Genomic DNA, 22,033 nt, shown 5'->3' on the forward strand with positions numbered 1-22,033 from the left:
GAGGCTAACACATTGACTGGAATTCTCGCAGCTGCAGGCAGCACCTGCCTGACGTCCTCTGGGTGCCTTTACGAAAGCACTTCCCAGGCCCTCCTGTAGGGCTGTCCTGGGCCTGCTGGGGCTGGGGACACGGCAGGCCCTGCAGGAGAGAGTGTGGGCAGGTGGGGGCCACTCAGAGTGACCTTCCAGGCTGTGGCTGGTGGGTGGTCAGGGGGTACACGAGGCAGAAGTGGGGTCAGGCGAGCCGTGGACATGACGCCCTGTGGGTCCAGGTGATGGGCAGACACTGGGGGTGGGGCAGCCGGCTGTGGCCCCCTGGTCACACCGGGCTTTGCCTTCCTTCTGTGCCAGAGGAGGTGGGGGGGCTTCACCTCATCCAGTACTGGTACCAAGTCATGGACAGGCAAAGTAGAGGAAAGGGGGAGGGGCCACGGCATTTCTGGGTCTCTTGGAAATTACGCCATCTGTCAGCAGAGCAGACAGACTCCCACGGTCATTTCAAGCTCAGTCCTATAAATCCATCAACGCTTGAGGGTCTCCGTTGGCTTCTTACAGTCTAGCTTGTGGTCCGTGCTGTGGCCGGCAGCTCTCTGCACAGCAGGGAAGGGCACATCCCGGTGGCCTCAGGTGGACCTGCCATGCTCTGGTGGCCTTTCCTCTGTGCCAGTCTCCCCTGTCTCCATCTCCACCCAAGTCACCGCGAGCATCCTCCTGGTATAGACATTTGCTCACATCTGTCATCATTCCCCAAGGATAATTTTCTGGATCTAGGGCCGTTCCCATGGCCGAGTGTCAGGGCCCTGTGGTGCTGTACTCGTACCACGACTGGAAATTATAATTTTCTAAGAGACAGGAAATTTGACAGCAACCAACGATAACATTTAATTTTCATCTCTTCAATTTTAATGAAGCCCTTTGTTTTTGTTATGTTCTGGCCAAATGTATTTATTATCTTATGAACTTCTCGTTCAACCCTTTGACCCCTTCCTCTACAGGGTGTTTGCTTTTAATTGATTTGGTAGAGCTCCCTGTATGTAAAGGTATTATTAACTCCTTGTCTCTTATATATGTTGCGAGTATATATTCACGGTATGAACCTTTGGAAAGGGCCTTTCTGTCCATTCAGGGATTTTAATTTTTATGAACTGAAATCTATCAGCGTTTCCCTTTATGATTCCTACCTTTGATGTGATGCTATAAAGACCTTTCCCACAACAAAATTATGAGACCATCCATGCATATGTTCTGCACATTCTTTCATGATTTCATTTTCTACGTGGAGCTCTTTCATCTGGAGTTGATTTTCCGTGTCTTTGTAGCCGGCTTCGGATTCCCTTTGAAATGAAAGCCATTAATAGATCAATTCATTCATTCATTAACGTGGCGGGGAGGGGAAGCTGGTCAAGGATACGTGAGAAAGATGGGGTAATTCGTAGATCGGGGTCCAAAAGAGAAGGGTCAGTTGGCAGGGGGTGCCCAGAGGGATCTGCCTTTATCTCAGGGCGGGACACTCATCTCTGAGACCAGAGGAGGGGGCGGAGGTCAGTTTGCCCAGGTCAGGAGGTGGGTAGGGAAGGGGCTAGGAAGAAAGGCTGTGAGCTGGGTGCCCACATCTCCAGGGACAGAGTGGGTGGGTGGGGACGGTGGGGAGGGACCAGGAGGGGTGGCGTCAGTGACAGAGGCTGGTGTGAGCCAGGTGGCAGGGCCCTGACCAGGGCGGGGGTACAAGTTTAGGATCTGTAACTGTGATGGGCTGCCCCGCCTTTGCGCCCAGTGGGATCTGGGAGATTACAGTCCACTGGAGAGGTGTCCTGGGGGAGAGCCGGGCATCAGGTAAAGGGGCAGGTGGCAGGAGCAGGCTGGGGGCACAGGGAGTCGGTTCACCGTGGGCAGAACATTCTAGACTCAGGTACAATGAGAGATCCAAGAAGGAAGGGGCTGTGGGAGGGGAGTCTGGCCCTGATCGGTGGACAGGAACGGAGTCAAGGTCAGATTACCCCGTTTGTACAGGGCATTACAATCCCTGAGCACTTTCACGTGTGTGTTTGCAAGAGGCAGAGGGGTTCGCCTCGAGCTGGGCCCGAGACCGAGTCAGGATGTGACCTCGGGAGCCCGGTGCCCCTTCCCTAGGGCACCACCTAACTGTCCGCATTCTCTCCACAGCACAGTAGCCCTGCCGCCAGCCTTGCTGACCATGGACGGGACGGCCAGTGTGAACTCTGCCGGCCGCCCTCACTACGCCTCCTCCATCCCTGTGCCTCGAGCTGCTTCCCAGACCAGGATTCATACACCGGCCGCCTCTCCCCGGCTGCGGCCGCACCAGGCCGGCCTGGCCCTGAGCCCGCAGCGGGCAGCCTCGCCAAGACTGGGCAAGCCGGGGGGCCCTTCCAGAGGCTCGTCTCCCAAGGCCTCCCGGGGGAGAGGCTCCCCCAAGGCCTCTGGAGCAGCGAGGGAGTCAGCTGAGGGGGCTGAAGGCCTCGCCTGCTCCCCCTGGAGCAGTCCCAGGGCGACCCCCAAAGCAGCCCTCTCCAGCCGGGCTGGGTGCAGAAGCGCTGGGGAGACGCAGGGCACTCAGGGAAAGAAGAGGGTGGCCCAGGAAGGGATTCTGACCCGCCAGACCCGGGGCAGGAGCCCCTCCCGCACCAGTTCTCATGCAGAAGCTCCCGAAGGTCGAAAGCCATCTAACCACCCAGGAAAAGATCAAAGAGATGTACCCTACAAAAGTTCCGGGGGCCCCAGGTCTTCGGAGCTCGATGCCCGGGAAGCTTCGGGGCCTCGCTCCCCGGTCTGCAGCCCCGTGCGGAGCGCACGCCCGCCGCCCGCCCCGGGGGTCATCAGCTTCTCCTCGGTCCATCAGCAGAGTCAGCCTGTCACCGCTACCGTGGCCCCCTTCCGCTACAGGTGAGCTGCGGAGCCCGCGGAGGGAGGGGGGCTGGTGGAGAGAATAGAAGGTGGACGGGGCCCAGAGAGCTGGGGCGGGGTTAGGACCTTAACAGGGGGACCTGGACCCAACTCTGGGGACGCCGCCACAAAGAGGCTCAGCAGGAGGGCGCCCCCAACACGGCCGTGCGTCAGGGTGCCGTGGGTGCTGAAGAGCCAGTTACCTGGGTAGGCGGGTAGGCAGGTCGGTCTTGCCCAACTCACCAGTGGGACAGCTGCCACCACTGAGTTAGACTGAGAGCGTGTGACGGGCTGTGCCTCCAGCCCGTGGTCACTGAAACCCCCACGGCCCCCCTGGCCGCCCCCACTGATGCCCTGCACCTGCCTGTCTGCTGCCCTCTGTCTCCACTTTCCACGCTGCCTGTGCGTATCTGTCCCCAGGGCGCTCGGACGTGCTTCTTTCTGACGTGGTCACGTTGGGCCACGTCACCACCGTCTGCAGTGGCCAGGCCACCGTTCATACCAGCATGGTTAACAAGCTAGCCTGTCCTGCTTTCTCCAGACACCACAAGTGGAGAGCACAGAAAAATGCTTCCATCAACTGTGGTTCTTTCATAAAAATATAACTCTTTACTGAAATGGCCACTTGAAGTAAGCGAAATTCTAATTCCTAAGTATGACACGGGTCAGAGACGCTCAAATGCAAAGGAAGTGCCTTCCCGGCTAACCGAACGTCCTGGGTTTTCTCTCTGTGCTGATTCGAGGACAAGCTCTCCCACAGTTTGGGTGGAGACGCTCCCCGGACACTGGGTCTCCCGGGCTGGAGTGGCTGGGGTTGGTGAGGGGAGCTGCACGTTTCCCTCGAAGCTAAGAGTGTGACTTGAACCCTGAAAGGTCTTGGGCTCCCTTTCACCATGTAACAGACAGCTGGGCCCCAACACCTCGTCTGCACGTCCCACCTCCTCCAGCGCACTGCATTCATTCAGTTACGAACTCCACAGTTTAAAAGGACACTGGTGCACGAAAATACACGGAGAGGAAGACAGACGGGTCGGTGAGGGATCCAAAAAGGTGTTACAGGAACGATTAACGGAGCCGAAGCAGTTTGCTTTGGAAGGGGAAGGCTGAGAGAGGGTCTGAGAGCTGTTTTGAAAGACGTGAAGGGTTGTCGTGTTGTAAGCTGACTTAGATTCACTTGATGCGGCTCCAATGCCCTGAATCCACGTCGTGGTGCTTAGAAGGTAGAGAGACTCTTGAAGCTCAGGAGGAAGAACTTTCCAGCAACTGGAGAGGCTCACAAATTACCCACCGGCAGTGAGCTTCCAGGCACTGCAGGGATCCCGGCTGCCCCACGACGGGAGCAGGCCTGCCCCGGGGACCCCTGCCCCTCGGAGCATCCCTTCTGCCTGGCACACCTGACACTTCTTCCCCGTGACCTCCTGGACTCCCATTCATAAGCTGATCAGACACCTTCCTGGGGCTGGTCCTCTCCCATCCCTGACCCGCTTCCCTGCGGACTCTGGGACTTGCTTCTCCTCCCTGAGTTTCTTCCTGTTGAATCCATCTTTGGGGGAAAGTGTCCAGGCGTTCAGCTGTTCAAGGTTTTACATCATCTACCCTGCGAAGCCCCCTGGCAGAGGTAGAATCTGACATCCTCCAGTAAGGTCAGGACTTTCTCCTCTGAATGTCTCAATGTGACCTGAACAGACAGGTTTCCTCCGCTCAGCAAACATCTGTTGCCTCTTTGGGTTGTAAACAGAAAAGTGTTGCACCACGTCAGCAGGGGTCTTCACCATCCTGCCTCCTAGACCTGCCCCTTTTAGGCCCCGAGTGAGGGTTGCAGGAGGGTTGTGGTTTGGGCAGGGGAAGATTGGGGCCAGGGACACCCCAGAGGCAACAGGTGAGAGCCGTGGGCACCTCTGCTGAGGGCTGGGCTGGGCCACCCCGGCAAGGACGTGCCATCGGCCCTGTAGGGTCACAGACACCCTGTTTGCATGGAAACTTACCCCTGCGCCCTGCAAAGCTCCAGCCCACTGCAGCAGCTGGGGTTGTCGGGCTCCAATCCCCATCCCCAGGCCCTTCCTGCCTGACCTGCTTCTCCGGGGAACGAATCCAGCAGGTGTGTTCCCTGTCTCCTCAACCAGTGCCTCTCAAGGGTGTGGGTGCGGCCCTTCCGCACGACCAGGCACAGCCTCCCTTTGGGCAGCCCGGCTCCCGGGACAGAGAAGGTGCAAAACGCCCTCCGGTCTGGGTCTGCTCGGGACCGTCTGCTTCCCTCAGATCTCCGTCCTCACTGCCCTCTGCCCTCTGCCCCCCACCGGGAGAAGAGCCCCAGCAGGGGTTTCTTTCCCCAAGGGGTTTCCCCTTCCCTCCCGGGTGGCCTCCACTCAGACCCCAGTTAGGAGGGTGCGGTTAACGGGGTCAGGAGTGTCGGCGTCTGGTTGGTTTTCTCCTGTCTGGTTCAACCTCCAAACAACATCTGGCATAGATGGTGCTGTCCTTTCCGGCTGGGAAGGGAGGGGACACGGGGGCCTGGCCGGGCAGGGGAGATGCAGGAAGAGGAGGTAACAGTGTGCAGCTCCTGAGGTCGGAGCAGCTGAGGCTGCTTCCTCACTGACCCGGGCTGGCGCTCCGGCCCGTGTGCCCCTCACTCACCCTTGCTCACGATGACGGTGCTAGGCAGCACTACAGCAAGGTCTCCCTGTTTGTAGCCGTGCTTCCTGCCGGCAGCACTACAGCAAGGTCTCCCTGTTTGTAGCCGTGCTTCCTGCCGGCAGCACTACAGCAAGGTCTCCCTGTTTGTAGCCGTGCTTCCTGCCGGCAGCACTACAGCAAGGTCTCCCTGTTTGTAGCCGTGCTTCCGGCCTGCAGCACTACAGCAAGGTCTCCCTGTTTGTAGCCGTGCTTCCGGCCTGCCTGCTCGGGGTCAGACGGTACTTAGCTCTTTATGTGTGTAACGTTACTCGGTGAAATGTTTCTGCATGGCCTAGAATCCCCTTTCTCCCCCCATACACTGCGTTATTTATTTATTTAATTTTCGGCTGCGTTGGGTCTTCGTTGCTTCATGCGGGCTACTCTGCTTTGCGGTGCGCGGGCTTCTCATCGTGGTGGCTTCTCTTTGTTGCGGAGCACAGGCTCTAGGCACGCGGGCTTCAGTAGTTGTGGCACGCGGGCTCAGTAGCTGTGGCTCACGGGCTCTAGAGCGCAGGCTCAGTAGTTGTGGCATGCGGGCTCAGTAGTTGTGGCTCACAGGCTTAGTTGCTCTGCGGCATGTGGGATCTTCCCGGACCGGGGCTCCAACCCGCGTCCCCTGCATCGGCAGGCGGACTCTCAACCACTGCGCCACCAGGGAAGCCCCTAGCGTCCCTTATTTTAACAATCCAGGTTTATGCTCATTTCTTTGAAGAAACCTAGCAATTCCAGTTTTTCTTTGGCCCCTCGACATTTAACTGACAGTAGCCCATGGCGAGTGACCCCATCCTTCCCAGGGCAACGAGGGCTCCCGGCTGCCTGCGTGGCTTTGAGAGCGGGCAAACACCTCCCACAGCCCTGAACTCTCAGGCCGATCCGGGCCTCGAGGGCATCTCTTCCACCCCGTGACCCAGTGAGGCCCAGAGTGGAGAGACCTGCTCTGCGTTACACAGCCAGAGTCCCGGCCATCTCGGTGCTGGAAACTGGAGAGAGAGGGAGGCAGGTTCACCCCGCCCCGCCCCGGCCCAGGCCAGGCATCGATTTCTCCTCCTGCGCGCCCCCACCCCCGCACCAAGCTGCCAAAGGGTCCATTTAGCTGTGGACGTGGGCGGGGCAGGCGGCCGGCTTGGAGAGCCTGGGTAATTGCCTATAATAAAAGCTCCTAGAGCCTTTGTTCCTGGGAGCAATTGCACAGTTGGGCTTCTGCTCGGAGGCCTGTGTGCACTTGGGAGATGGGGCCTGGAGACCTCGCTCTTCCTTCCTGCTGCCACAGCAGGCCGGGCGAGGACTCGGCCCCCCGGGCGTCGAGGTGACCCCGGCCTAGCCCGCCCCTCTTCCTCCTCCGACCTCCTTGCTGCCTGGACGCTGGGGTCCGGGCCCCCTGGGCTCTCCCGAGGGGCCAGTGACCTCAGCTGCAGACGGAGCCCCTCGCGTGGGTGCACAGGGCAGCCTGAGGGCAGGACACAGGCCGCACAGGGGTCCCTCCGCCCTGCGGATGCCCTGCGTTCACGGGACTCAGGGACCCTGAAGGGTGACTCCCGGGGGCAACAGGTGGCCCCCTGCCCTCGGGTGCTGCCACCCCTGCCCCTGGCCTAACTTTGCCTAGAAGGCCCGCTGCCTGCCAGGGGAAGGGGCGCACATATGCCCACTGGGGGGGCCGGCCCAGCGTGGGGGGCAGAGCACCACAGGGGAAGAACTGACCTCCAAGGGGAGAGGCTCGAGGCTAGGGCGGCCTCCGCCGTGCATGACCACCGTTCTCTGTCCCGCAGGGCGCAGACCGATCCGGAGCCTGGCCCCCTCCGCCAGGGCACCTGGGCTGCTGATGGCTACTCCGGCCCCCCCAGCAGGACTGAGGAGAGCCTCTCGTGCGTGGGTAAGTGCTCTGGGGGCGTGACCTCCTCCTGGTGTGCCAGCACTCTCCCCACTGCCCACAGGGGAGAAGCGGCCCCGCTTGACAACCAGGCACCGGCATGTCAGTTGCACTCGGAGCCCGTGCTGTGCTTGATTCAACACAGGGCCGCTCCACCAAACCCAGCAGCCCTGCAAGCTCGGGGCAGCACAGGAGCCAGCGGGCTCCCTGCTTACCCGACGCCCAGGGTGGGTGTCGCCGAGGCCCTGACAGAAAGTGACAAGCTGGGAGACTGACAACCGAGAGCCAGGTCCGAGCCCAGCCCAGAACAGAGGCGGTGCTGGGCACCTGGCTGGGCCCAACGGCCTGACACCCGCCCCCTCCCCCAGGACCACTTTTAACCGCCACTCCCTTGCGGGTCACTTCCCTGTGGCCTCCCGTAGTCACACCTGCCCCCAACGTGTGTCATGCCGCTAACGCACCTTGGGAAGCAGAATGTGGGCCTTGCCAAGAGGACCCCAGAACTCGACACGGTGGTCTCCCCCGAGGGCAGGGGCACGGCTGTTCCCAGGGCCCGTCCCGCCTCTGGCCACGGCAGGTGCTCAGTGGGGGGGGTCTCTGGATGGAGGGACGGTGAGGGGTGAGTGAGTGCCTCATGGTCCGGGGGTTGGGTTCTAAAGGGGTCCGAGTCTAAACTCTTAGCGGGGCTTGGGTGTGTGTGTGTTGATTTTCTTGCAACATTAAAAAAAATCCCCGGAGGATGGCTGTGGTCACCCCAGAGGTACGTGAGACTCCGGGAACCAGCTCCATCCTTTCATTCCCAGCAGGGTCGCTTGCCCCAGGACGGGAATGAACTTGCCTTTGGCAGAGCTGAGGTGGTCCACAGGATTTGTCTTACAGCTTCATCTCAGGGCCCTGCTCACAGTGGGCAAAGCTGGGGCTTAGAGCACAGCCTGACCCTGAAGTCGCCAGACGCCGGAGGTGGCCGCTCCTGCCTTCCCTGCACGGCAGGTGGTCGGGGGTCCCTGTTGAGCCCTCTGCCGGCCTGGCCCCCGGCAGTGCTGGGAGCGGCAGCAGCCCCTCTTCCACGGCAAGCCCTGCCGAGGGGCTTCGTGGGGCAGAGACGGGCGTCTAGAAAGCCAGCCATGCGCTTCCACAGCGGCACAGGCACAGGGGAAGCAGGGCACCGCAGGGGCAGAAGGAGACCTCAGTTCGCTGGCACCAAAAGCCCATGAATATCGGGATGCAGTAACCAGGAAACTATGCAAGCTCTATTTTTGCATCTGCAGTGTTGCGAGTGTAATGGCTTCCTTATGTGTGTGCTACATCATTAGGGCCTCACGGCCTCTGGCTACCCAGGCGCCCGCTCACCGTCGCCATGCCACGTGCGCAGAGAGGAATTTCACACTAACATCCATGCACGCTGGCCCCGGGAGCACCGGGTTGCTCGGCTGGCAGGACCCCCCTCGCCAGCTAGATGGGAAGTGTCTGGTGGAAGGCAGGGGGGGTTCTCTGTTGGGGGTGGTGGTGCAGGGCAGCCTTGGGAGGGGGGCTTCACGGCGAGAAGAGAGCCCCCCGCCTCCCCCAAGCCTCCCGGGATGTGGGCAAGGCCCCCGCGCCACCTGTGCTCCGGCTGTAGCTGTGGTCATGGTGTCCGTCTTGGCCAAGGATACCCCCCCGAGCTCTTTGACAGGTGGAACGGGGAGAGATTTGGGGTCTGCCTGTGCTTCGTGGGGGAGGGGCTCTGTTCTCTGAGCCCGAGGAAACAGAGGAGATGAGAGGAAGGGGGTCGGAAAGGAGGGCCTCACTCATTTGTTACTTCTCTCATTCAATCAAGAAACCACCAGGGAGCCAGCTTTGTGTAGCAGGAAGAGAATTTCCCATGATGACTTGCCACCAAGCAGGGTGCTGGGCGTGGCCTTCGTTTGTCCCAGTGTCCGTCCACCATCCACCGGCAGCTGCCCTGTCCTCCTCTGCCCCGGGCAGTGTAGGGGCAACTGTGCTGGTGCCCTGACCCTCCCCGTGCCCACCCAGCTATGCCAGGGAGAGCCTGGCACTGGTCCCCTGATGACGCGCCCCTTGGTTGCCGTCAGCACAAACAGTGCCTGGGCCGCCGTTGGATCTTAATTTGGAGAGTCGGGAAGCCAGGGCCCATGTCGCTGGCGCCCACGTGTGAGGCCGTGTGTGAGGGACCGGAAGGGTCGCCCCAAGGTCGACACAGGCGTCTTAATCGCTTCCACTTCGTGGCGTGTGTGAGCGCTGAGTGGGCAGGGAACGAAGGGGCCTTTTCTCGTCCTCACACCACGTGTCACTGGGGAACGAGCCCCCCTCGCCCGGCCCCCGCCTGGCTTCTCACACGAGGCCAAGGGGCCCGGGAGCTGGCCTCGTGCTGGGCCTGTTCGCATTTCTCCGTATCCCTCTCTGTCATTGAGGTGACTCGATCTTTAAGCCACAAGCAAGTTTTCCACGTCGTGTGGGTCTGGGAGAGAAGACTCCAGATCTGGTGTGTCTTCCCAGGGCGGGAGCGAGGCTGGAACTTCCCTTGGGGAGGGTTTGCTCGGGGCCCCCAGGTGGCCGCATGCCTACCAGGCTCTCCCGGGACTGCAGAGGACTTGGGCTCGAAGGCCCTGGGGGTCAAAGCTGTAACGGACTATAGCTTCACCCAAACCCGGTCTCAGTTTCACTGGGGAGAGAGAGGCCCGGGGAGGGAGGAAGGCCTGCTCAGGGCAGCGTGCGTGGTTCGCGACAGCTGAGCTGAAACTGGGACCACTGCCTCGGACTCCCCAGATGCAGGGAGGACCAAATGCTGATGAGCTATTATTGAGCACTTACTGTGTGCAAGGCCCGGCACCAGGCTCAAAGTCCTCTGTAAGCACGTTACACACGCTCTGAGGCGGAACCATTGCCCTGCTGTAGATGAGTGAGCTCGGCTCAGAGAGGTTACGCAAACAGCTTGTCTGAGGGATGCGCAGCGCTAGGGTCGGAGTCCAGGTCACCCTCTTCCGGGGTCACCCCTGCCTTCCCGTCCGCTGCCGGTTGCATGGTTCAAGCTCAGCTGGGTCTCCCTCACTACTGCCAGGCGGCGGGAAGGGGACGGGCCGGTGAGCCAGTCCCCGCTAGCCAGTCCCCGCCACCCCCTCCCCGGACCTGAGCCAAGCTCGAGATGCCGCTGCCTCCCAAGCCTGTGTCCTTCATGCTGCGTTCACACCACCCCCACCCCCGCCCCCAGACCCCACTTTACGTTTCCACCCTCTGGGGAGTTTTGGGCTGAGCCGGGCCTGTGTCCCAGCCATCCGTGGAGAGAGGATGCACAGACAACTGACTAGAAAACACAGCGCAAGCTCTGGGCAGGCGCTATGAGCTGTGTTGTCAGGGCTCAGGCGGGTCAGGGCCACTGTAGGGCTGGAGGGGCATAGAGCTCAGGGATAAACAGAGTAGGCGTCTGCGATGGAGCAGCCTTCCAGGACCTGGGACAGGAGGTAATCGTAACACTGAATGGCAGTGCCGACTCTACTGGGCTTCCTCTGAGCCAGGCGCTGCCCTACGCGCCTCGAGTCCTCCCAACACCTGGGCGAGGTGGGGACCCACACCTTTGCTGGCATCGCGGCCTTGCTGCTTGCTGGCTGCGCGGGCTTGGCCTCTTCCTAGTCTCTCTGTGCCTGTGTCATGACACCCACACCTTCTTCCAAGGGTTTTGTGGGGATAACACACACCTGTGCGAGCCAAGCACCGAGAAGCTTTGCCCGGCACACGGGAGCCGCTCAGCACATGCTGGGCGTGACCTGCCGCTGCCCTGGGGTGGGGAGAGGGCCATTCCTAATGTGCCCACCTTACAGGTGACGGAAGGGTAGGTGACATCCCAAGGTGGCCCAGCCAGGATTGGAGCCCAGCCTTCCGAGGTCACGCTCTGGGCCATCCCTGCCGTGACCTCCCTGGGGGCAGGGGACACGTCCCAGGTCCTGGGCACCGAGGGAGGCCGGGGAGGCTGTGAGATGACCAGTGAGACGGGCCTGGCTCGGGGAGGGCCGCAGAGGGAGAGGCCAGGTAGTGAGGTCATCCAGGGTGGCCTGCTGAGCGGGGTGTGGTACCTAAAAACTGGAGGCATCTGGATTCTGTTTCTTTGGAGGAGGGGAGGGGGAGCGGGGAGCCTGGGGGACTTCTCACGTCAGCATTTGGCTGGGAATGGGGCTTACCTCCAGGCAGTGGATTCGGCCCATTTTAGTAGAGGGTCAAAATTAGCAGAGGCTGGGCAGCCCAGGCCCCCCGGGACTACCACCCACGAGCGCTCGAAAAGCAATGCACAGGGCTGGCAGGGCCTAGCTTCCCTGCTTCCTGTTCCGCCCAAGAACACAGGGCCCCTGTGTTGCCCAACTCCAGAGCACTATACCCATTCACCAGTTTTTTTATCCAGCACCGACTACATGTCAGGCACTCCTCTAGGCACATGGGTACATCCAGGGACAAAGCAGGCACAGACTTTGCCCAGTAGAACTTCTGTGGCTGTCGAGCTGTGCAGTGTTCGGCCTGTGCAACTGTACATGAGCTGCACAGAGGCCCCGTGGTGGAGAAGCCCCAGCTCTGCAGTGTGCGTGCATCCCAGTGAGCGAGGACAGAGCTCTGGCTTCGGGACGCCCCCTGAGAATGTGAGCAGCGGCCACCTTCAGTGCTGGGAAAGCCGAGGTCTTCGACGCTGGGAAGGATGGTGGGAGGGAAGGTGATAAACATCCCCTGTGGTTTTCCTGGAGCTTCTCCCCTGTGTTCCATGCCTGTCTGTCCTGGACTCAGCTCCTCCCTGCAGGGCTTTGAGATTCAACTCTCCGGCCTCAGATGAACTGCTTGCATTCTTCCTAGGAGATCCTACCCCCGTTCATTCCTCCGTGTGCCTGTGGGCCGTGGGCAGGTCCCGAGGATAAGGACGCTTACTGGGAGGAGGTGGGCCTGGTCACTGGGAATCTCTCCAAATCAGACCACCCCATACAACTTCGGAGCAGTTATCCGGGGAGCCGGGGTCGCGGGTCAGCTAGAAATCTCAGCCGTGGGAGGAGCTGTTTGCTAGGCTCCCACCACTGTCCCTCTGTGACCGGTGGAAAGACCTCACCTCCAGGGTTGCCCTTAAAGACTTGGTTTCACAAGGCTTTGCCCCCTCCCTGCGGGCAAAGGTGGGTTCGTCCTTTCCTAACTTCTGGGGAGGCCCAGGCAGGTGGAGAGCACCCTCCAAGCCAGTGACACGCAAGGCTTCAGTCCCGCCCTGGGTACCACTGAATGGGCAGAAATGGGCGCATAGCATCCCTGCCCACAGCTCCCCCACCTCTGTGATTACAGGATTAGGGTCCCCGCTGAGAGACCCCCCACACACACACACAACAAGATGCCCAGCAGCCCGCCCAGAAGGAGCTCCGGGAGACACAGTGGAGAGTGAGGGGACACGGACGCGGTGACCAGGACGATTAAGCTGAGAATCACCCCTGGTCATAATATTCATCCACACGAGTCCTCTAAGAGGCAGCCCGAATCAAAACCCTGCCTTCCTGTGTATGTCTCCTGGGTTAGGGGTCGGGAGCTTCAGAGGCAGCTGAGGATAATTAAAGGGTCCGGGCAGAGGGAGGGTGGGTGGGCGTGGGGTCGCCCAAGCCCTGGGTGGGGGGGAGGGCAGAGAAGCACCTAGCCGTCCCTTCTCTCAAAGGGCGGGAGGGAAGCCAGCAGGTTCTGGGGGGAGAATGGCTGAGGTCAGAGAGGGAAGGGACTTGCGGCAGGAGGGAGGCTCAGGCCCAGGGGCAGTGGAGCCTGGCAGCCCAGGTTCACAGTCCAGGGCAGGAGCTGGACCCCGTGAGCCCCTGCATCCTTCCCGCCTGGGAGGCTGGGCCTCGGCGGAGCTTGCGGGCGTGTGCAGCGGGGAGCAGAGGAGGGAAGCGTCTGGGGATGAGGTCGGGCTATAGGGAGGTGGAATCCTCTGCCCGCACCAGTGGGTATTCTGGGCATCCGCAGGGCGGTTTGTAAGTGCCAAGTGGTCACCAGTGAATAGTCCATTAACGTTCTTTGAGACAGGAGCCATGGCATTCTTCTGTTACGTTTAATGCCTTGTTTCAAAACCTAACAAAACTCTAATAGAGGTGCCATCTGAGCAGACACCGGATGGGAGTGTATCTCCAGGTAGGAAGAGGCCAGGTTCGTTAACTCAGCCGGCCCAGCCCTCCCTGGCCCAGGTGGGCAGAGCTTTCTCCTTTCTCTTAGAGCTGTCCTTAATTTTTTGGCATCAAGGACCTCTTTCAGAAGCTGGTGGACACTCAATCCGCCTCCCAGACAAATGGACGTATTCACAACACAAAACTTGCATTTGCTGGTTGGTCTTATGGGCCTTCTGTATCTGGGCTGGGAACCCAGACTAAGAAATTCTCTGCAGCAGTGATATCATCACAGCGCTGGCCAGACAACCTGGGTTTGGGCCTTGTGTTTTTCCTCATCTGGCTTTTGGGTTTCTTGGCCCACAGCAAGGTAATAGGATTGATTACAAACGGACCAGTCTGCCCTAAAGCAGAAAACTGAGTAAGATTATCTTTGAGCTTCCTCTGACCTTAGAACAGCCAATCCTGCACGGACGGGTCAAAGTGGACTGTAGGTTCGCCTGCATCAGAGGACACATACCCGTACAGGCAGTTCATGGGTCTCCATCCCACATGACACAGGGCACAGCCAGCACACGCTGCCCTCCCCCTGCCCTGGCTAGAGTTCCTGCCCGCCACCCCCGACCTCTCAGGCCTGCGGTTGCCATGACAACCGATGGCTGATCCTGGACTCAGGATGGTGTACCTGGGCCTTGCAGAGCTCCTCTGAGGCCCAGCAGGTGTGTGGGCACGGTTGCCATGGCGACATAGAAGCCAAGCCCGTGTGGGAAACATCAGACTTCTTACCCTGGTCTCTGCATTAGCCGGGAGCAGGTCTCAGGAGGACTCAGACCGAGTCCTCCGGGTCAGGTGCTTCCTCCTGCCTCTCCCTGCTGGAAGCCCACCTCCACCCCGACCTGACTTCCTGACCAGCTGAAGGGCAGAGAGTGTGGGCATTCTCTTAAGGCCACATAGCGAGTCCTGAAGAGAACCCGAGACCCCCAAGACTCGGGAATAAGGAAGTCCCCAAGGGGTCCTGGATGTGTTGGGGCTGCCAGGTCCCCTGCAAGTGACAAGGGTCTCAGGACAGAGGTCCCGAGGCCGAGCCACGAAGGGCCCATGGTGCTGTGGACAAGGGGCCGTAAGAGGAATCCTCCACCCTGTCCCCCAGCCCCAGTATTCTGCGGGCCAGTCCGAGTGTGACTGCAGTCCTGGACCCAGGCAGACCCCAGGTGCGGTGGGCATCCGGGCTCCTGGCTGGATAGGTCGTCCTTCCCAATCCCCACACCCCCTCCAGGACCCAGGCCCCCTTTTGGGATCACGTGCAATTATTGAGCAAGTCCCGAGAAACAGCAGGAACTTGTGGGAAGTTGTGAGATCCGCAGATGTGTGTTCAAATCCTGATCCCACCAGCAGCCTGCTGGGTGACCTTGGGCAAGCACACTTCTCTGTATAATGAGGATAATGAGAGTCCCCGCTTCAGAGGGTTTGACGGAACAGTGCAAGTGACAGGTCTAAGAGGGTCTGCTAAGTGCTTAGTGGCGGTAAAGACCCCCTTCCCCGCGGCTCCACAAGCATCAGTGAGCCCTTCTTTTTTTTTTTTTTTTTTTGCGGTACGCGGACCTCTCACTGCTGCAGCCTCTCCCGTTGCGGAGCACAGGCTCCGGATGCGCAGGCTCAGCGGCCACGGCTCACGGGCCCAGCCGCTCTGCGGCATGTGGGATCTTCCCGGACCGGGGCACGAACCCGCGTCCCCTGCATCGGCAGGCGGACTCTCAACCACTGCGCCACCAGGGAAGCCCGGTGAGCCCTTCTTAACAGCTCCATGTAGGGAGACGTCGTCGTCAGCCCAGGCTGCTTTAACAAAAGTACCGAAGACCAGGCGGCTTAAACAACAGAAATGTATTCCTCACGGTTCTGGAGGCTGGGAAGTCCAAGGTCAAGGTGTCAGCCATTTCAGTTCCTGGTGAGAGCTCTCTTCTTGTCTTGTAGACAACCGTCTTCTCGCTGTGTCCCCACCTGGCTCAGAGGAAGCAAGCACCCTGGTGACTCTTCTTATAAGGGCACTAATCCCATTGCCAGTTCTCTGCCCTTGTGACCTAATTACCTCCCAAATGCCCTATCTCCAAATACCACCACACTGGGGATTAGAGTTTCAGTTTATGAATTTGGGGGGATACCAACATGCAGTCTATAATGGGGGGCTTACAATTTAGCTAGAGGGGGAGGATCTCTCCCTAGGATACAACTGGGCAGAATTTGACTACGTGGCACCCTGACTATAATCGGTAGAGAGGAAAGTTCAAGGTAAGCGTGGGATGTAGTCAGAGAAGGCTTCCTAGAGAAGGCGGCCCCAAGGCTGGGCCTTGAAGGGTGAACTGGACTTGAATTCATATAAGAGAAGGCATCGGGGAGAAGGGCAGACACAGCCAAGGCGCAGGCGTGGGGTTCGGCCTGGACCGGAGGGTGGGTAGGAGAGCATCAGAGAGCAAGGCTCCCGGGGGCGGGGGATGGAGGCCGAGTGCTGTGTGTGGGTCAGCACTGGCCTCTGTGGCGGCTGATACCAGAAGGTGGGGGGCAGTCCTCCCCTGGGGAGCCACCCAGCTCACCTCCGCCCGCCATCACGGAGTTCTGGCTTGAAATGGAGAAGGAGGGCGTCAGCGCTCAGGGGGCCTGGGCGGGGTGCTTAGAACAGCAGGAACCCAGTGTCTTGCTGTGCACGCCCGGCTCCCCTGCCGAGGAACGGAGGTCCCGTGTTCTAGCCTGGGGGTCAGGGTGCTTGGGGGCTTTAGGGAGCCACAGCCCAGCCCTAAATCGGACCTCACCTCCCGGGTCTGAGGCCCTCTGGCCACATCCCCACTCCCTGTGGGGCTGCACACCCAGAGCACCCAGCCTCTGAGCAGAGGACCTACACCCTCCCGGCCTGGGAGAGCCCTGCCCTCCAGCTGGGGACACTGGGCTTCAGGCTCAGGCCCTGTGTCCTCCCTGGGCTTGTGTCGGCCCCCCTACTTCACAGGATGAGCAGGCTCACCCCCGTCCTGTGGGCATGGAGGCTCAGGGCAGATGCGTCCAGGCTGCTGTGAGCTCCCAGGAACGTGGGCTGGAGTTAGATTTCCGCAGCACCCTCAGCCTCCTGGAAGTGCTCCCTGAGACGCTGGGCCAGAGGCAGACTGGGGCCCACGGGCCCTGGCTCCACTTCCAGCCTTGGGTTGCACAGGCGGACAGCAAATCTCTTCTGGGCCCACACTCCTGACCTTGGAGCCCATGGGAAAACCCCCCAACCCTGAAGCTTAGGGAGCCTCCTGGGACCAGAGAGGCGGAGCCAGGGCCCTGCAGAGTCCACAGAAACGTCTCAGCTACCAAGGCCCTGGAAAGCAAAGGCTGGGAGGAGGCAAGAGGATCAATCTGGGAGGGCTTCCTGGATGAGGTGCGAGCCAGCTGGTACATCCATGCTGGACCACTGTGTCCACCGGCTCTTCTTCTCCTCCAGGTGGCCCGGGAGGGTGGGGGTCACGTTCCTGGTGGGACTGCTAGGTGCGCGAGGGAACGTGAGGACTCCTTGCCCACTCCCGCCCTGTTGCCCAGAGGTGTGCAGGGCAGAGACGGGGGAGGAGAGGGTCTCAGCTGTGCCCCGTCCCAAGGTCACAAGAGCTGGAGCTTCCTCAAAGGGGCAGAGGGAGGGTCTGCCGGCCTCCCCGCAGCCCAGGGCTGTAGGGAAGGGAGGGAAGATGTGGCTGGGACGCTGTCCCCGGGCCTGGCTGCCATTCTGCAGCAGCTGCGCTGTCTCTCACCACGGGTACCGAGAGGTCACTGCTGTTTACAGTCCTCACACATCTGCTCTGAGTCACGCATTCATTCATTCCATCAATTGTCATTCATCAAATATTTCTGAGAGCCCACTGTGTGCAAAGAGCCGTGATGGGTTCTGGGAAAAGTTCATCGTCAGTAAAGCCAACCAAGGGTGGATCCTTGGGAATCACAGATGAGTGGATAAAGGATGTTGGCTGGATGCCAGGAAATTATTGCATTGGCTGCAGTAAGCGTGTGGGTGAGTCTGGAGAGGCATCGCACAGGAGGGCCCTTTGGACTTGAGAAGGGCCAGGAGAAGCAGAGGGTCTAATCCTCTTTCCACGCCAGCTCCTCCTAAAGTCTTTGCGACCTTGACTGACAGCAACCCCAGGCCTAGAACTGTCCAGGCCCCAATCCTTGAGGTGGTCTTGACCCCTCTCTTTCCCAAAGACCCACCTCTGGTCCATCAGCAAACCCTAACGGCTTCAAAAGATGCCCAGCGTTGACCATTCCTCACCACCGCCAAAGTCACCACCAGTTCCAAGCCACCATCATCCCTCCCCTTGATTTTTGCAGTCTGCCCAGGAGACCCGTCCAGTAGCCAAGGGACCCTTCCAAGGGGGAGCCAGGCTGTGCCAGTCCTCTGCTCCAAGCCTGCCGGGGGGCTCCCATCTCACTGAGTGAAAGGCCAAGTGATGACCTCTGAGGCCTCCGCACACTGGCCTCCATCACATCCTGACCTCACTGCCTGCCGCTGGCCCCGTCTTTTCTCTCTAGCAGATGTGCCTCTGATCTTCCGATTCTCCGAACACACCAGGCACACCCTGCCTCAGGGCTTTGCCTGGGCTGTTCCCTCTGCCTGGAAACCTCTTCCCCAGATATCCATAGAGATTGTCCCCTCTCTTCTTCAGATTTTTACTCAAATGAACCTTCTCAGTAAAGACTTCCTTGGTCACTGAATCAGATAGTCACCCCCTGCCCACAGCGGTTTCACATCCCCTTCCTGCTTTGTGCCTTCTCAGCACTTCTCAGCAGCTGACATTTCTGTCTACTGCCTGTCCCTCCCAGTGGAGTGGACGTCCCACGAGGACAAGAGTTTTTGTCTGTCCCGTCCTCTGCCGCACCTGCAGCACCTGTCAGAGCTGGCGTGTGGAGGCGCTGAGCAGATGTAAGCGCTGGGAGGCCGGCCGTCCAGCTGCAGACGAGACGCCACTCGGGCATCAGCCACCTCCGCGGCCTCCAGCCTGGCCTCGTCAAGAAGTCCCTGCTGAGAGGTGGAAGGACATGGGGGGGTCGGTGACATGGAAGAGAAGAGGGCAGAAGGAAGTGGGCATCAGTGGCTGGAGGGCTTTCCACAAAGGTGGAGGTGTCGGGAGGTGATGGAGGACCTCATCGCGGGGGTCAGGTGGGGACACCTTAAAGAAGGTGCTTGTCGCTCAGCCCCTGGCCCAGGGTGGGTGGGCTAGTGCCCAGCCCCTGCTCTCCAGATCCTGACTGTGGGCATAGAAATCAAGAGAACCCTCCCCTCTTCTCTGCTCTGCCCTTAGCCCTTGAGGGAACCAAGTGTGGACTCACCTGCCCACTCCCCCTGCCTCAGATCCCACCTTCTCCCAAGGTCACCTTTCAAGGTCAACCGGGTGGGGGCAGCCTAGCCCTCCTTCCCCACTTCTCCTCTCTCCCTCACTCCCCACCCCCCAGAAATCCTCTCTCAAACCCAGGGGCAGGTCCCAGAACGCCCTCCCACGAGCAGGGCTACATCCGTTTCCAGTCACGGCCGAGGGATGTAACATCACTCTGCATGCCTGTCCTTGGCCGTGTGCCTGTGTCTTCATTCCTCGAGTTGCTTTAAGTTATCGGTCAACAGATGTGGTCAAATCGCTCATGCCACGCCCACTGCAGAGACTGCCAATGCCTTTGGAGAGAGAGGAGTGGGGTGATGAGCGGTTTCGGGGGGCTGGAGATTGGGGGCTTTTATGATTCCAAACCAGCCGCCTTCCCGAGTCCCCTCTGGAGCCCAGGCAGGGTCCAGTCCCCGCCACAGGCCACTGCACCATCAGCACCTACTCCCTGCCCAGCCGGGCCTCTGCCTCAGCACACAGACCCTCGCCTTGTCTCTTCATTGGACCCTCCCGGCCAGGCGGTCCTGCAGAGTGGGGAGAGGGGACGGGGCAGGGTGGGAGGGGCTCCAGTCTGGGATTGGGGGTGCTGTGACAGGGCAGGATCCTCTCTTTTTAGGAATCACTTGAGGAAGCATATATTGGCTTTATCGACTGATGCTGGAATGGCTGTTGCCACGGCAGCTGAGGGCTCCCACTGCAGTAGAGGATGGTGGGAAACTCAGGGGATGTGAAGGGAATAAAGAGAGCCGCCAGACAGAGGGAGAGGCTTCACTGGGGAGCGTCTATAAGTTCCAGGATGCCAAGATGACGATTTAAAGGGACCACCCCGTGATCACGGCAAGACCCTTTAGAGAGGGACAGCGGGAAGGTGAGCATGGAAGGCGTTTTCTGCCTCATAAATCGGCAGGTGGTGTGTTTCATGCAGAGGGAGGATGGAGGGGGTCTGGTGCCTCTCTTCTGGAAAACCCTCTTTTCTAGAAGGAGGCAAAATTTCAGGAGCTGTTTATTGAAGGAAGGGGACGGGCATGGGGTTTGGGGCATGTGATATCCCTCGGGAGGAGACAGGGGAATAAAGAGAGGGGGCAGGGACCAGGCTGAAACACGGGAGCCGAGGAGGAAGGAAGGAGGATCGGGTCCTGGGGCGGTGGGCATCCAGGGACCACGGGGCGCAAGTGGACAGCGCAACAGGTAGAGTAGTGTCAGAGCAACTCTAGGCACTGATGTGGGAGGAGGGAACCTACAGACACGGGTACCAGAGACGAGGGGCCGGAGGAGGCGCCAGACCTTGTGTACAGCAGCGCGCACCGGCTGGACCACAGCGCAAATCATGCTCTTCGGCCAGACGGCAGCCAGTTCATTTCTCCTTGTCTGCTAAGGAGGAGATTGAATTTATGTGCAGGAGGAGAACACACACACAACAAGCAAACTACTGTAACCTGGTACATTAGGGAACAAGTGTCCCCAGACTCTCAAGCTGCTCTTTTTAGGGACGGTGAGATTCCCCCGTGACTGAATTAGCTGTGTCTTGTGCAAACTGGAGGAGATCCCTGAGTAAGGATGAGGACTTCAGAAGCGATTGTGATTTCATGAAAAGCGGCCTGTGTCGGGGGAGGGAGCGCATGATCACCCAGACCTTTGGTACCGACGATGGGACTGGATCCCCTCCTTGAGCTGGGATCTTGTGACTGGTCTTAAGCATGAGTGTCTCGTGTGTGCCCAGAGGGAAGATTTCCTGACTGGCCTCCTCCTTTGGGCACTCTCTGTGCCCGGACCAAGTTCTGGCATGAAACCACTTAAGTCCCTTTACCCATCCATTTGCTTCTCACTCCCTATCTGAAATCGCCATCCCAGTCTACCTGCGTCTCCTAAGTGCTGGACACAGGCCCAGAGGCCAGTCTGCATTGTGCCAGGGGACCTTCTAGTGAACTTGCACTCACTGCCCCTGCCCCTGCACCCGCCCCCCGTTTGAACCCTTCCCTGTTTACACTGCATCCTACTCCAGGAAGCCTCTGAGATTTCCTCCACCTATTCTCCCGCCTGCCAGCACGACCTCTTACTCCTATGCTCATATGCACTGGGAACCTCCTCCGTAAGTGCCAGACCCTGGGGTTACAGCATCAGCGAGACAGCCAGGAGCTCTGTTCTCCGGGGTTGGGAGTCTCCCCCTTGTCATTCCTGTAATCAGTATACACCCACCTCCGTCTGTCTGCCTGCAGCAAATGTGGTGATGTGCTTGACGTTGCTGTTTCCCATGAAAAGGAGTATTATTCTCCCAGGTCTTGTATTGCTATCTTGCATGTCCTCCCAGACACTGAGTTCCCTGAGGGCAGAATCGCCATCTTTCTGTTTCTCCAATGCCCAGCCAAGGGTCCACGTTTCTTACCAAACATCCCTCTGCCTGAGAAGTCAGTGCTCAGTACTGTGGTCAGTGCATCCTCCCTGCCACGACACCTGGACTTGCCGACTTTATAGTGTCTCGGTCCAGGCCCGGGATGATGGAAGACAGGGTCCTGGGGACAGGACCCAGGAGCCATGCAGGGAGCAGGCCCGGAGCACAGCCCTCAGGCCTCCAAATCCACGTTACCAACAGAGCGGCAGCCTCTGCTCCACCAAGGTGCCGAGAGACACGGCTCCGTCCCTGAGCGCATGGGCGCTGGTGGGGGAGACGGACACGTACACAAATGCCTCTCACACCAGGCAGGCTGTGATGAGCGCGAGCAGAGTGCGTGAAGCAGGAGACTCCGATTCTAGGGTGAAGGGGGGCCTAGGGCTAGAGAGATGGAGGTTGGGGATGAAGTGGGCAGGTATCTGATGGCTAGTGCTTTCTGGCAAAGAGTTCTCAGGGCTGTGCCTTCCCCAGTGTGTGGCTCCGCCGGGGCCCACTCCTCCCTTTCTCCTGTCCCTCACTTTCTTGCCGGAGAGCCGTTTGGCTTAGGCAACTTGGCCCTGACCTGGGAGGCCGTGGAGAATGGGCAGTGTCGCCCTCTACTGAGGGACAGCCCCGTGCAAACGGCTGCCTGCTCAGTCAGCCTCTAGCCTCCAGTCCCCCCCTCCACCCCATCTCTCTTCCCAGGGCCCGGGGGAGCAGGGAAGGGAGAAGGGCT

General features: G+C 59.8%; 1 protein-coding gene across 3 annotated transcripts in view; it reads left to right on the forward strand.

Moving 5' to 3' along the window:
* The first annotated feature begins 2,194 nt into the window (after positions 1-2,194).
* Positions 2,195-22,033, forward strand: part of NAV1 (neuron navigator 1) — a 143,638-nt gene continuing 123,799 nt past the window's right edge. For all 3 annotated transcript variants that reach the window (XM_065896486.1, XM_065896496.1, XM_065896505.1), the window contains exons 1-2: positions 2,195-2,901; positions 7,341-7,444. In XM_065896486.1, coding sequence (XP_065752558.1) covers positions 2,195-2,901; positions 7,341-7,444 — 811 coding nt within the window. The remainder of the gene's footprint in view (positions 2,902-7,340; positions 7,445-22,033) is intronic.

Source organism: Phocoena phocoena, chromosome 1 (assembly GCF_963924675.1).
Source record: "Phocoena phocoena chromosome 1, mPhoPho1.1, whole genome shotgun sequence".
Classification (NCBI taxonomy): Eukaryota; Metazoa; Chordata; class Mammalia; order Artiodactyla; family Phocoenidae; genus Phocoena; species Phocoena phocoena.